Below are 14,912 nucleotides of genomic sequence, written 5' to 3'. Positions count from 1 at the left end.
GCCACAGCCAGCTGCCTCTTGGTTTTGCTTCTCTGACCAGGAAAGGGCTAGGTAGGTCCCAAGATTCCTTACACTTCTGAAACACAAAGCTAGTCAACCACCAGAGATACCTGTGGGGGGCAATTCCTTTCTCTCTCGGAGCCTCTGGAGCAGAACTCCAATTGTTCAATTTTGCATCTTTACCCGTGAGTGTTCCTAGATGGATGGACTCCTGAGGTCTGCTCCAGCTCAGTTTTCTGTGATGCTCTTAGGAATTACTGCCTAGGCTGTAGGAAACTTAGATCCATGGGGCCAGCCCTGTTAATATCTTTACTGACGATCCCGATGAGGGGGATTGAGTGCACCCTCATTAAATTTTCAGATAATACCAAGTTGGGAGGAAGTGTCGATCTGCCTGAGGGTAGGAAGGCCCTACAGAGGGATCTGGACAGCCTGGATCGCTGGGCTGAGAACAATGGGATGAAGCTCAACAAGACCAAATGCTGGGTCCTGCACTTTGGTCACACCAACCACATGCAACACTACAGGCTTGGGGCAGAGTGGCTGGAAAGCTGCATGGAGAAAAAAGATTTTGAGATGTTAGTTGACAGCTGGCTGTATATGAGCCAGCAGTGTGCCCAGGTGGCCAAGAAGGCCAAAGGCATCCTGCCTTGTATCAGCAATAGTGCAGCCAGCAGGAGCAGGAGGTGACTGTCCCTCTGTACTCAGCCCTGGTGAGGCCATACCTCAGTGATGTGCTCAGTTCTGGGCCCCTCACTACACAAAAGACATTGGGGCACTGGAGTGTGTCCAGAGAAGGACAACAGAGCTGTGAGGGGTGTGTGCACGAGTCTTATGGGGAGCAGCTGAGTGAACTGGGATTGTTCAGCCTGGAGAAGAGGAGGCTCGGGGGAGAGCCTTATCACTCTGCAACTACCAGAAAGAGGGTTGCAGTGAGGTGGGAGTCTGCCTCTAATCCAAGGTAACAATGATATGTAACACCTGGAGGTGTTTAAGAACCATGGAGATGTGGCACTGAGGAGCATGGTTATTGGGCATAGTGGGGATGAATTGACAGTTGGACTTGGTGATCTTAGAGGTCTTTTCCAACCTTATGATTCTATGAAACATTTGCTTATATAGTGCTGATACCAGAAGCATGATTTCTCCAGCTTTGCAGAAGGCCGTGTGCCAGGGAGGAATAGAAGAAGACGTGGCACAGACCTCAGTAGGTTTTCACCCTCACAGATCCAGTAAATTCCCTGCTGGACATTGGGCATGGCAGCATGTGAGCCTTACCTTTGAGTTGCTCCAAATAAGCTGTTGCCTCTCTTTCCTTCATCAGTGAGATGCGGGCAGCGCTTACAAAGGAAGATAAAGGAAAAACCAGAACTTTCCTGTTTTTGTTATTCTTTTTGTGACTCAAGAGGAAATCAGCGTCCATCCAGGCTTGCTCACTAGCGCAATCCCTAAGCTTCTGCTGGTAGTAACTGGAAGACAAAAGAGAGCACCACTGACCAGTGAGGCACAGCCCAAGGCCTGCTCAGCACAGGATGCTGTACACTGGCATAACTGGAAAGATGATATTTAAATGGGTACACGTGGCGTTTAGAACAACACCTGTGTAAAGTAGGTACCAAAGCTATGTGCGTGCTTTTGGTTGTCCAGCTAGATATGAAGCATTTCAGGAAATGTAGACTTGGGCCCCTGTTATCACTTTATCTAATTAGATAGCATGTATATATCACAATAAAAGGGGGGTCTTCCTTCTCTGACTTGTAGCATTAAGGAAGCTCACCTTGAAATCTGGAAAAGAGTTCTCTGGGGCAGCGCTTCCAACTCCATCAGCTTCAGCAAGACTTTGAGGAGGAGGATTCCTCTGGCATCGACATGGTCAGAGTTGCCTGAGTCATTTTTGTCAGGGACTGGAGAGGAGGAGAGCAGTCAGAGCCACAGCTGAGCCTTGTCTTACCTTCACAGAGCTCAGGGGGAGCAGAGACCCCAGCAGACCCCAGCAAGATCTACTCAGTGGGGATCCATCCCCATTTGCTGCCGAGTGCTGGTTGGGTGTCCAGCAGGGAGGATGAGTCCTTGCAGCTTTTCATAAGCCACAATGCTGGGTCACAGTGCTGATTTCTTGCTCAGTACCGTTTAGAATGAGAATCAGGTAATTCAGATATCTCTGGATAAGTGAGTGTTCTTCTGGAGGGGAGCAACTTGTACCTAGGTAGGGTATTTCTTACTTACACACTGTCTGGATAAAACAGTTCTTGTCAGTAATGACGGTCAGAAAGTCAGAGAAATTCATTGCTTTGTCTCCTGCAAACAAGTGGCATCTCTGTTAGCAAGGCAGATTTTTGCTAGAATGAAACAGGGCGAGCAGCTCAGAGCTGGCTCTGCAGAAAGATTTGCTCTCTAAAAACTAAGGGCAGAAGAAAAAGCCTTCAAAGCTTTCACAAGTAACTGGGCTGTGGAGCATGCACGAGGGGGTCTGTAGCAGCAGTGTGACACACGTTCATGAAGGACAGAGTCACCAGTGAGTGCTAAAACACAGCAACTCAAGCACAGCCTCTGGCTTAGAATACATTTCAGTACAGCAGTGCCTAGGGCTGGGAAGGCACAGGGAAAGAGGTCACTTTGCAAGCACAGAACAATCCGTGCATGGTCTGATGCACTCACCATCGGCATCTGCACACACCAGCTTCTTGTGTGTCTCCTGGCCATCGAAGCTAATCCCCAGCTGCTTAGCGATCACCTCCAGGTTTTGAAGGTTAATATTGCCATCCAGGTCTTTGGGGAAGAAGTTGAAAGCATCGGAGAATGCTGCAGGCAGGCAGGGAGAGGACAGCAGGTTAAACAGGGTGGGGGGGGGGGGGGGGGGAAGGCTCTACCTGTCTTGTGTTCTTTTGGAAGCAATGAACTATAACCAATAGGGATTTTTGAGTAGGTTGTTCCTTCCTGACAGCATCAAAGCATCTGCCTCTAAATGGCTGCTGACAGTGCAGGAGAGCTGGGGAATCTGGGGTGAGGAGGGGTAAGTGAGTATTTAACGTGAGGGGCTGGGTGAGGTGGTTGGTTTAGTTCCAGCTCTGTTCTCTGGACATTCAGCTGTCCCTCTGCCAGAAAGGGTATTGATGGTTTTCCTCATCAACCCTCAGCTGCTGGGCTCCCGCATCCTTAGGACACGGGATTGTCCCTTCCTTTGTGTACCCCACAGAGTGGTTATTGTGTGGGGAGGATCGTGCAGCTCTGTGGGACCCATCTAAAGGTCCAACTACTCCTGCTGGTGCTGAAAACCTGTCTTGTGGGGGGAGCACGTAATGAGGTACCTTTTTGCTGTTTCTTTGTCAAGTTCTTCACTGCTTCACACTCATCTCTTGTCTGAGGGATCTCCGTGAGTTCACTGCCATGCACAGAATGATAAAGAGAGATGGACAGAGTGGCAGCCGAGGCATAATTGTACAACAGGCGGCAGCACATTCCCCGTTTCCACCTTCATGCTCACCTGCTTGTGTCTGTTTCGAGGGGATTTACCACCTTCTTCTTTGGTGGAAGCTTCATTGCTACACGGGTTTGGGAAACATGGCCAGGAGCAGAAGCAGCTTTTCCTGGATGTGGAAAGACACAAATAAATGGAGTCTCATGGGCTTCCCTCTCACCAGCATTCACATCTTCAGCATCCCAAGGAGGAGAGCTGGACGGACCCTGTGATGACACTTTTCCCTGTTTTGTGCTACAGCAGCACTAACTCACTGAGTCCTTCTGGCCATGGGCAGCAGGACAGCCAGCAAGGGAAATCCTATGTCTCCCAGCATCCCCTGTCCCGTCCTGCAGCACCTTCCCTATGGGAAGCCTGAATTCCTTCTTCTTGACACTTAAGTCTTTGATTTCCCATCCCACCGCAGTGGATATGGAGCATGACTTATATCCCTTGCATCCTCTTTGCCTTTCCCTTCAAAGCAGTCACTGCATGGGACGACTTGATGCCCCCTCCCCCCAGCTGTACAAGCTATTTTGGCTGTTTTTTCCTTTCTCTGCCTCTTGTACACGGTGCCTCGTGGTAGCCAAAGGCTGACTAGTCACAGAGGGGAGCTGACACCAGTATTTCTGTGATTCACTGACCATCCACTTGTGCCTCTTTCAGCTCCTCCAGGGCTGAGTAGATGCTCAGGTTGGCCGGGATGGAGCCCTCACTACAGAAGTTATCCTTGTCCTCTATGAAAACAAAAAGAAGCCCTCTTGAGCATTGTTTTCCTTCTAAGCATGAATGTTTTAAGCACCATCTTAATCATATTAGGAAGGTGCTACTGCTTTCCATGCACACCCAGGGCATGGAGGGAGATGAGTTAAATAAGAACCACGTTATTAATATCATTTGCCTTTCTCCAGCTCTGTCCTCCAGAGAATTTAAAGTCTTTTCAGCACGTTAGTGAAATTAATCTTGCCTGCTCACAGGGAGGAGAAAAGCCCTGCCATCGCTGCTAGGAGGGGGAAGCAGAGCGATGTGAGGTGGCTTGCAGACAAACCAGGCCTGTGTAGTACGGGAGAGATGCAGCAAAAAGGGGAACAGAAGCCAGAGTGTCAAGTAAATCTTTGCAGCCCGCTCTACATCTATGCCTTCCCACCCTCGTGGCTCAGGAGCTACAACACTGACTTTGCTGTGGGCAGCATCGTGCCATTGGAAATGCACTGCAGCTGCTGGTCTGTCTGCCTCTCCCTGCACAGCTTCATTACCAGCAGATTTGCAGTTCATTAAAACATGTGGCCGCAGAGTTTTCTTCTGAAGGACTCTTGTCTGGTCCTGTTTGTTGCTATCTAGCAGCAGATTTTGTTACGGGGATCTCACTCACCTTCTCCCAGGGGTGTTTGCTGGACCTTCCTCACCGCCTTTATGGATTTACTCAGACTCATGTTCACAGCTACAGGGGGAGAGGAGAGCTTTCAGTGGGAATAACAGACAGCTATAACAACAACAACAAAAAGAGGAAGAATAAATAGGTGGAAATGACAGGCATCAGAGCATGGGGAGGACTAGGTGCTGGACCACTGGCAGCTGCCACATGAGTCAGGGGATTTCCTAAGATGTTGGTTTGAGCTTTGTTGCTTCCAAATGAAGGCATGATGAAGTCCTTGGTGAGGGTTAAGCACTGGGAAAAGGGCAGGAGGACTGTACTGCTAGAGGAGCAATCACTTCCCTCTCCTGCAGAGGCTTTTCTCCATGTCTACTTCACAAGAGTAGAAACTCACTTTATTATTGTAGTGGGATCAATTGTCTCGCGTGTCTTCTTGCATTAACATCATGTCCTCATCGCTTGACAAGCACCAGTGTAGGTATGCAGAAGGCTTTTAACTCAGCTGTTGGTTTCCAGAGATTTTTAGGCTTCCTCCAAGGGAAAAAGATGTCAAAAGCCTGCCCTTACCTTCCACGTGTCCCAAGGCTTCCTGCATCTCCAGGCTGCTCCGGTGAACCTTGCTGGCTGGGGCATCCAGGATGAAATCAAGGTCTTGAATATCTTCCTCAGCTCCTACAACAGGGGCTGGGCAAGGTTTGAATGGAGCAGACTGGCTCTCTGGGGACGTTTGAGCCAAGACAGTGGCAGTGAAGGGAAGGTAGAGACCCTCACCATTCACAGCAGAAGGATCCAGCTCCTCTGCAGGGTCAGAGCCCTGACTATCCATGGTGTCTGTGTCCTCTGTAACGAAAAAGTGTTGGAAACCTCCTCTCCGTGCTGGCAGCCAGCAGAGAGGGACTTGGCAAAAAAATAAAGGTTATTAATAATAATAATAGAGACTCATTTGCCTTTCACCTACCCTTTCCATCTGAGGATCTAAAGGACCGTAGCCACAATAATGCAATGAAACTCCCTCCCTCCCAGGCAGGGTGAGATGCTGAGGCCAAGAAAGATTAAATTCCCCCTCCACGGCCATTCATCACCCAGTGCTTCCCTCCATACACTACGCTGTATGTAACACTCTCTAGACACAAAACCCCATTTCCTTTGACACACTGAGGAACGGTGTTTGTGTCATGCCAGGACACATGGAGCCACTTGTGCCAAACAATGCATAGCAAACATTTAACACTAGATTAAAGGGAAGGGAGAAGCGGAGAGAATTTCACCTCTGCTGCGTGCAAGGCATATCCCACATCATGGCCATCTGCAGGCACCCAGCAGCCTCCCTGAGTCTCTGGGTTTCTGGCTGCAGGGGCTATGCAGAAGCAGGAAACAAGGAGGGATACCAGTTCCCACCTGTGATGTGTCTGAGGATCTGCTGCAGCTCCTCACTGGCTGAGGAGATCTCCCTGGTGCCCACTCTGGAGTCGGGGTCCTGGCTGCTGGCTGCATCCCCTGGGGTGCAGGGGGAGACGGAGCAAGGTTAAAGGGGAAATACTCCTGAGGAAGGAGGGGCTGACAGACAGACAAGAGCTTGCAGGGAGGCATCCTGGCTGCAGCTTTGTGTTTTTCTACAAAAAAAGGGAGTTGACAACACTGAGAACTCTCATGTCCACAAAGGATTTGGTGATTTTAGAGCATTTAGCCCCAAAACCGATTCCCATACTTTCTGGCCAGCTGGCCATCTAGACTGGAGGCCCAGGATTCCCTAGAGCACAGCATTCTCATTCCAAGCTAACCCTGACTCTTTACAGTCCTTTTTACAGATAAATCCCAGAGCAACCTGGTCTGATCTCACAGCTGACCCAGCTTGGAGCAGGAGGTGGCACTAGAGACTTCCCGAGGTGCCTTCCAACCTGCGCTGTTCTATTATTTTGTGCCCTGGGAAATGTCAGCGTAGTGACTTTATAAAAGTCAATTCCTTTCTCCTCTTCATCTCCAATTCCGAAGCTTTCTGCCTGGAAAATGATCCAAATCCTGAACACCCCGAAGTGCTGACACACTCACCATCCACAGCCACATCCCCCAGTGCCTCCTGGCGATTAAGGTCCGGTAAATGCTTTTCCATAGGGGCTGGGTGAGACTTCAGCTCTCCACCATTGACCTGCTTTCCTGCAACCAACGGGGAAATGTGTTTCATCTCAGAAAGTTTCCTAGAGGCTCGGAAAACACCGTTCTGGGTTGTGAATAGGACAGGATGCACCTTGGGCTAGCTGCATCAGCTTTGCTCATTTTTAGGTTTATTAAAAGACATCGGATTATGCTTGCTGCAATGATGAGCGATAAGAAGTGGGAACTGTCTGTCTGAGTGCGTACAGACATCCCCATCTAGTGGTCCCCAACACCAACAGCCTCAACACATCCCAAATGTTCCGGTTCAGCAGGGTTGGAGTTATTACCACTTGCAAATGGCTTCTCCTGGGGAGCCGTGAGCAACCTCCAGCCCTGCTCCTTCTCCAGGAGAACCTCTGGCTGCTCACGCTCCTTTAGATAGCCCAGCACAGCCACGTGGCCCTGTTTTTGGGTCACAGCAGCTGATCCTCGTGGTGCTGGGCCTTATCCTGCCAGCAAACGTGCTCACTGACATTAAGGAGCAGGGAGATTAGCTAAGCATGGTCTTGTCTCATGCTACAGCTGAATGGAAATTTTCTGTGTTACAGGGGCTTTGTCCAGTGTACCCCTATGTGGGATCCTGGCTGTGGCATGCAGGGGGGGGGTCATGGCTGCTCTCTGCTGTGTACCTTCCTTATGAAAGCTTCCATCACCCTTCAGAAATGGTCTTGGATTCACCTCTCTGCCTTCTGGAAGGGAAAGAGGAGTTTGAGGTTGGAGGATGCATGAAGACACTTTCCTGCAGGTGATCCCACAGAGGGCTGCAGCCTGGGGCAGCAGCTGGGGGAGCATCTCGTGGCTGCTTGAACTTGGGGCCAAAGGAGAAGTGGGTGCTGGTGGCTGTGGGCACAGGGTAACGTGGTCACCTTCTCATTACACCTGTAGAACAACACCAGGCCCCATGCTAAGGGACTGTAACTCCTGGAGTTACAGACTGTACCCACCTCCTGGAGGCACATGGCAAACGTTAGCATTTCAAATTTCATTACAAATGTATATCTAATTTCTACTAGAAATTTAAAGCTGAAGATCTTGAAACTGTGAGATCGAGATGGAGATGACACGGGACAGCCTGCCTGAGCCTGCTGAGCCAGCCTGGAGGCTGAGGGGCTGTGAGCTTCACCTCTGGGAGATGCCATGTGTTCCATGTGTCCTAAAACATGCCTGAGAAGGAAGACAAGGCTGATGCACATGTGTGTCTGGGTTAGGGCAGTGCCTCCATGCTCACCGTGTGCCTGGGTGTGTTTCAGCCCCTCCTGCATTTCCTCCTCTGGGGGGCTGATCCCCTGGCTGTCCCCCATGACAGTGCCCCGGCTGTGGACATCAGCCTCATCCCCTGCAGTGGTTGAAGGAGAATTGAGGGTGGATGAACACCAGCATCAAGTTCTTCCATCCGAAACAGCCCCTGAGTCTTGTTTCTGGATTCATTTCAGAGGGGTACGCTAGAACCAACACAGCTGTAAAATCACAGAATCATAAAGGGTGGAAAAGACCTCTAAGATCATCAAGTCCAACAGTCAGCCCATCACCACCGTGCCCACTAACCATGGCCCTAAGTGCCACAACCACACATTCCTTGAACACCTCCAGGACAGTGGCTCCACCACTCCCCTGGCAGCTGGCTGAACTGAGCGTGGAGAACCGGGGGTTACCTTCCACCTCCAGCACAGCCTGGTCCTCCCACCCTTCCTCATCAGGATCCATGCATGTGTTGGATGAGACCTCGCTCCTCCTATGAATGGAGATGCCCATGTTGAGCGCCTGTCCCTGAGCCTCAGGAAACTGGGTCACCCTGGGGGCAGAACTGGGCTGTATTACCTGTGCTGGGGTGTGACCTCGGGGGGGCTGGGAGTCCTGTGCCCCACTGCCTGGGGGATGATCTCTGTGGCACTGCTGTCCCTCGAGGCTCGCAGCTGATCCTGGTCGCTGCTCACATCTTTGCTTTTACTTTTCTTTTTAAGCCGAGGGCGCCGTTGGTTGAGTGATGCATCAAAGGACCGGGGGGTCTGAAGCAGGGAACACCCATGCCATCAAACCCCACTTGAGAATGGGCTGAGCCCAGAGAAAGCAACAGGAGAGACCTGGGCCTCAGCAGCTGCGAGAGCCATCCCAAGACCAAGCCCCTGGCCCAGTTGTGTCCCTGAGTTTGTGGGGCACGTGTGTAGGTGACGGGCTCATGGTTTGCCCACCCTCACCTGAGCTGCTTTATCCACTTTTGGCATGCCTGTCCTGCGCACCTCCTGCCTGGGTGGGTAGGTCTCAGCCATCAGGATCATGCACTGCTGGATAGACTTCCTGCTAGGAAGGCACAGTCCTGTCACCCTCCCCAGCCCATCCTGAAGCTTTTCTGCCTTGAGGGTGAGCAGGGAGCATGAAGGAGCCCTAAAACATGGACAGACACGGGCTCCATCCATCCCCTCACTTACCTGGAGGTCCTGCTGGACATGGAGGTCCTGCTGGATGTGGAGGTCCTGCTGGATACAGAAATCCTGCTGGACACAGAGGTCCTGCTGGATTTGGAGGCTCTACTGGACATGGAGGCTCTACTGGACATAGAGGTCCTGCTTGGTGTGGAGGACTTCATGGGGACCACCATGTCTCTGGAGCTGGCAGCTTCTTCCAAGCCACGCTGTGACAGCTGCTGCTGCTCGGTGGCCATGAAGCTGTAGGACTTCAATGGCTTGTTGGGCTCCGTCCCCTCCTTGGCTGGCTCTGGTGTGAACAGAAGCACTGTGGGGCTGTGCTGGCACCCAGGTCATGTCTCTCCAGTGACCCCACCTTACTGGCTTATTCTCTGGTCAATTGATTGCCCTGGTAGCCTCAGGCATACCCAGACAGAGCACGGCTGTCCCTAAGCTCACTGCCTGGTGCCACAATTCCGCCTGATGTCACAGAGTTCCTGGGACATTCCCTGGCTCAGTTCTATTGTGCCTGTGAGCGCTAGGTTCCAATGGGGACCATATTGGTCCATAAGGCACAGAGTGGCACAGGGATGGGGACAACATTCAGGGCCTGAGTACAGGTGCACCTCCATCCCTCCAGCTGCCTCTTGCTGAGCCCTGCACCACCCCCATGCAATCACTCTTGGCTGGAAATGCCCAGCCCCAACCTGCACCCAGCACCCAGCTGGGGACACTGAGCGCTGCCCCAGAGCCTCCCCTTGACTCCACTATGTGGGGTGTGGGCACCCCACATCCCACAGGGTGAATGGGAGCTGTAAGAGCTAAACCCACCCGTCTGCCCCAGCTGGGGGCTGCCCACTGAGATGACTCTGCAGGCCTCAGCCTCAGCATCCTCACAAGCACAACTCGTGCCCCTTCACACAGTGTGCTATTTCAGCATCTCCTCTGCTCCTAAAATGCTACTTCGGAAGGTGCCACCAGGTGTCCCTGCAGCTCTTTGCGATGTGATGATGAGCGTGTGCCCAGGCAGCACTCCGCTCCCAACTTTCTCAGCTTCACCCCAGCTGCTCCCCACGTTGGTCCTGCAGCGGTCTCAGCCCAGCTGCCCTCCTCCTTCGGGGGCTTTTCCAGCATACTGAAAAACTTTTGGAGACCTGCAGAAGCTTGGGAGTTCTTCACCTTGCAGTGAAGAGTGGGAGCTACAAGGAGAATTCCAGGCAGCAGCAGGCTTGGGGCTGCCCTGTGACCCCAGAAGCCCCCAGCTCCATCCATCCATCACTACGCTGAGATGGCCAAGAGCTGGATGCTGACACCACTGAATGTTTGAGTTTCTTTATTTGGTGCCCTGGGAAGTGCCCACAGGTGCAGTGAATCTCTGCCCACCCCCTGGGCTCAGCCCCAGCTGCCACCCAGCACCATCCCTGATGCTGCTCCCATTTCCACGCTGCTGGAACAGGCAGGTGGACACAGCCAGCACCTGCAGGACAGTCTCAGGCACTAGGGGTGGGCATGGGGCACAGGATCTCCATTACTTTTTGGTAGAACCAAGGGGAACAGAGCCACCAGGATCTGCATGGGGCAGGCACCACAACAGCTGACCCAGCTCTGCCACCAGGATATTTTTTTCCACAGGGGACAAAACCACAGCTGGAGGTAGCAGGATGGGGCCTGACCCCTGCCTGCTCTTCTGGACCCTGAGCCGCACAGAAAACCGAGCACAGTACCATGACACAGCCCAAAAAGCACAGAAAAAAGCTGGGAGGTTGCTCCCCAGAGAGCCAGGCTCAAGGGATAATGCATCCATGTGCTCTTTGAAGGGGGACGGTGGTGGGAGTTTCTGGGACCAGCACAGCTGGTGCTACATGGAAGTGGCCACTGGTGGCAGATGGAGGGAAGGAGGAGGTCACACAGAGCCCGGCCACTGCTTTGCACTGTCCCAGATCACAGCAGTGTCAGACAGGTGGGGGTTGGCTGGTTGCTTGAGTGTCCTCAACCCATAAAGCAACACAAGGGCTGCAGCTGTTCAGTGGGTTTCTCCAGCACAGGCCATGCAGGAGAACGCACCTTGGCCTTGGGTTCTACCCAAATCCCCTCAGCCCGATGAGCACCTCACAGTTCACAGTCTCTCCAAGGCAGAATGTCCCATGTCACCACGTTCAGTGTATGGAGGGGCCGCTGGCCCACCGAGGTAAGGACGAGAGGTTTGCTGTGGAAGCACATCCCTGCAGTACGGTGAGGTGATGGGCAGCGGGGCCAGAGACAGCCAAGGGGTTGTTAAATTACACGCAGACACTCACACAGACACACACAAGCTTTTCTGTAAACTGGACTCCAGGAGATCCCATGGTCCCGGGCTGATCCCACAGCCAGCACTGGGTGCAGCATCCTACATGTTCCCCCGGTAGGTGATGTTCGTGAAGGTTGAGGTTGCCTCTTTGTATAATGGGTTGTTGCCCTGGAAGAGAAGCAAACAGCATCACTTTGTGGTTGGCATCGGTGTTTTCTGCACTTCACACTTGGGGAAACTGAGGCACCGTTGGGTGTTGGATGCAGATGGCAGAGCTTTGGAGCTACAGTGTGCTGCAGTTTAACAGCTCCCCAGGAGGTTTTATGGGGAAGAACAGGGGAAATGTGTTGTAGAGGAAAGGCAGCGGGAGCTCAGGAGCAGAGCCTCCAGGATGGACATCCCCATCTCTCCCATCCCTTCCTTCTGGGAGACAGAGGACAGGCACTGGTGCCATCCCAGCCCCTTCCCTTGTGCTGCGGGTGCCTCAGCCCTTCCAGCATCCCGTGGCAGCTATGTTCCACCAGCTCATGAGGTGGAACATTGGTGTGGGCAGTGAGTAAGAGACTCATGCTAGAGGGAAGCACTCAGGATACACTGGGAAAAGCAGCTGGGACATCTGCTGTGTTCTGTGCACAGCCCCTGGGACCACCGCAGGTGTCCAGGCTGATGGTGCCACTCCAGGTCTTGCTGAGCCACCATGCCATGCTTCAGAGATGAGCTGTTCCACAAGGACCAGGGGCTGGGGATCACAGACTGGGCTCGTATGCTGGGAGCACTGGGATCTGCACCCACTCAGCCCAGAGGATGAAGAACTCATGGTCTCATGCTCACCTCACCCACCCCTCTGGCCCTTACCATGTCCCACTTGGCCCTGGCCTTCTCCTCCTCAAAGCGGGCAAACTCTCGGCGGTCGTGGATGGTGATGAGGAGTTTCCAGATGAACAGAGCAGCCAGGCCGATGAGCAGAATGGCACCCGTCACCGAGAGCACCACCACCAGGATGTCTGGCCCCTTTGGGCACTCTGGTGGGATAGAAGGGCATGGCTGAGTGGTCTACAGGGGCTCCTCTGGTCACTTGAGTGCTTGATTCTCCACCATTTTAGAACCTCTAACTTTGAGCATTCACACTATTCCCCACACACACTGCCTGTACCTGCAGTGTTGGGGAGGGGGAGGTGATGGGTCGCTGCAATTAGACCTGGAGCTGCTTTCAGGACCTTGGGTTTGAAGGCTCTGCAGTCACACAGCCCCCTGCTCAGGCTGAAAGCAGCCTCCCAGGATACTGGAAGCTCTGCTCCATGCAGGGAGTGCCATATCCCTGACCATGGGTGCAATCCCAGCATTACTCCTGAATGGCCAACTGGAGCTGGCTCAGCCTCAAGAAAATGAGACCCCTGGAGCCAGAATTGGGGCGGGAAGGCTGAGCTTGTCCTTGGCAGCTCAGCAGGGGGTGAAACAATCTGGGAGTGTGGGGAAATGTGAGACAGAGGCAGGCAATCACAGCCCCGGTGCACAGAGCGGGGAACAAAGCAGCTCTGTTACCCATGCCAGAGCCTGGCTGGGAGGTATGAAGCCCATAGGTTAGTGCAGACCCCCCACAGTGAGTTGTAATTAGGCCCCCCGCCAGGCCCTACCTGGCTCTTCTATAACATAGAGGATGGATTTGCCACTGGAGTCCTCATAGTACTGGAAGCGCACCACGCAGTCATTCTCATCCTTGTAGGTGCAATTCACAGCATCCTTGCCCCTGTCACCTGGGGGGGGTGAGCAGCTGTCAGAGCCCTCGTGGTGGGGGCACACATGAAAGGTGCACACAGCCTCAAATATCTGTGCTTTAGGCAGAAACTTGTGCCGTGTGCTCCATCCCAGCTCTTACTCAGCTCCTGCACCGTCTCGATCTCATCACGGCACACACGACCACAGGACTGCTGCTCCACCAGCGTGCCCCGCTCATATTTCTTGCACTCCACACAATCCCTGAAGAAGAGGGCAGAAATACCATGAGCTGCTTCCCACATCCTCGGGGCAGGGCATCCTCCAACCCTTCCCTCTCCATAACCCCAACCCAAAGAAACTGTGGGTGGTGACTCCACTGCAGCCACAAAGCCTGATGGAACCACCCCAGCTCTCCAACCAAACTCACTTTTTGATGGTGCAGGCATCCGGGCACGTGGGACACTTCTCACAGGTGTCCCCGTAGGAGCCGGGCTGGGTGCAGTCACACTTGCCACAGACACAAGTGCCATGGCCGCTGCACACAAGCCCATTGCTGGACATGCACGTGTCGGTGCGCGTGGTGCAGTTGCAGTAGTCACCGGTCCAGTCTGAGTCACACAAGCAGTCCCCGCAGCTGCACTGCCCGTGCCCTGGGGGCGGCAAGGAGGACATCAGGACCCTCAAGTGTCCCCGTGGATCCCTACAGATCCCTGCTGGGGATCACCCCCGTGGGATGCTCCTGCACTTGGAGCATGGCATAGCAAGGTGGAGCAACCGCTCAGAACATCTTCATTCCACCGTCCTTAGGGTGGGACACTGCTGTTCCCATCACTTTGCTGCTTGCTGTGTCCCCGGTGTTCCTCTCATCCAACCCAAACAAGAAAACAGACAAATCTCATGCTAAGCTGTCTCGGCTTTGGCAGCCGCAGTGGGAGATGCTCAATCAGCTCCATCTGAGCTACCCAAGCTTTGGGGATTCAGTCGGGACATCTGGTCAACCCCTGCTGTCATTTCCCAGCCCTGCACTATACATGGGAAACTGACTGCTGGGAAGCATCTCTGCATGCTCTCCTGGCTCGGTCAGATAGACAGACAGACCGACGTCCTCAAGTCCTGCCAGAGCCCGCAGCTATTTGGATTGTGGTTTGATTTTTGACTCAAGCACCAGACACAGCAAGAGGTGGAAACACCACAGAGCCGGCACGCGCCGACCCATCCCGAGCACAGAGTACATTGGGAACTCAGCTCTCAGCTGGGGAGGGTTGGGCACCATCCCCTCACATGGCCTCGGGGGCACTGGCATGAGAAATCAATGTGTAACCCTGCTAACGAGGAACTGAGTCACAGGAAAACAGCGCTGTGCGACAGCGCGTGGAAGCGTGGAGGAAGTCTGGGGAGATATGGTGAAATGTGACATGACTGATGGCAGTGGAGTCAGACAGGGCATGGGGTGGGGTGTCTGCCAAGATTGGGTTCTGTGGGTACTGCCTCTGGGGAGGGCTTGGCCACATTCCCCCCCCC

At 53.3% G+C, this 14,912-nt stretch overlaps 2 protein-coding genes across 6 annotated transcripts in view; both read right to left on the bottom strand.

The window, feature by feature from the left end:
• LOC110388546 lies at positions 849-10,584 on the bottom strand. 4 transcript variants are annotated; one of them, XM_021377942.1, is made up of 19 exons: positions 9,770-10,584; positions 9,413-9,698; positions 9,182-9,284; positions 8,805-8,992; positions 8,639-8,718; positions 8,215-8,322; positions 7,616-7,675; positions 6,882-6,986; positions 6,231-6,329; positions 5,604-5,672; positions 5,400-5,516; positions 4,830-4,898; positions 4,102-4,194; positions 3,485-3,587; positions 3,309-3,382; positions 2,659-2,802; positions 2,227-2,298; positions 1,778-1,904; positions 853-1,469 (listed from the first exon to the last, which is right to left on the bottom strand). In XM_021377942.1, the coding sequence occupies exons 2-19, from the start codon at positions 9,643-9,645 to the stop codon at positions 1,205-1,207; spliced, it is 2,109 nt and encodes a 702-aa protein (XP_021233617.1). In that variant the 5' UTR covers positions 9,646-9,698; positions 9,770-10,584; the 3' UTR covers positions 853-1,204. The 4 variants fall into 4 exon arrangements, with proteins under 4 accessions (XP_021233620.1, XP_021233619.1, XP_021233617.1 ...); XM_021377944.1 differs by having other exon boundaries at positions 852-1,469; positions 5,400-5,504; positions 9,413-10,584; XM_021377943.1 differs by having other exon boundaries at positions 9,182-9,281; positions 9,413-10,584.
• The window catches only part of ITGB3 (integrin subunit beta 3), a 17,561-nt gene continuing 13,353 nt past the window's right edge, over positions 10,705-14,912 (bottom strand). For both annotated transcript variants that reach the window (XM_021377941.1, XM_021377940.1), the window contains 5 exons: positions 13,819-14,041; positions 13,552-13,652; positions 13,310-13,429; positions 12,531-12,697; positions 10,705-11,843 (listed from right to left, as the gene is read on the bottom strand). In XM_021377941.1, the coding sequence (XP_021233616.1) occupies positions 11,775-11,843; positions 12,531-12,697; positions 13,310-13,429; positions 13,552-13,652; positions 13,819-14,041 (680 nt within the window). In that variant the 3' untranslated portion in view covers positions 10,705-11,774. The remainder of the gene's footprint in view (positions 11,844-12,530; positions 12,698-13,309; positions 13,430-13,551; positions 13,653-13,818; positions 14,042-14,912) is intronic.

This window comes from Numida meleagris, chromosome 26 (assembly GCF_002078875.1).
Source record: "Numida meleagris isolate 19003 breed g44 Domestic line chromosome 26, NumMel1.0, whole genome shotgun sequence".
Taxonomy (NCBI): domain Eukaryota; kingdom Metazoa; phylum Chordata; class Aves; order Galliformes; family Numididae; genus Numida; species Numida meleagris.
The sequence above is the reverse complement of the archived record's forward strand: the minus strand, read 5'-3'. Positions and strand labels throughout refer to the sequence as shown.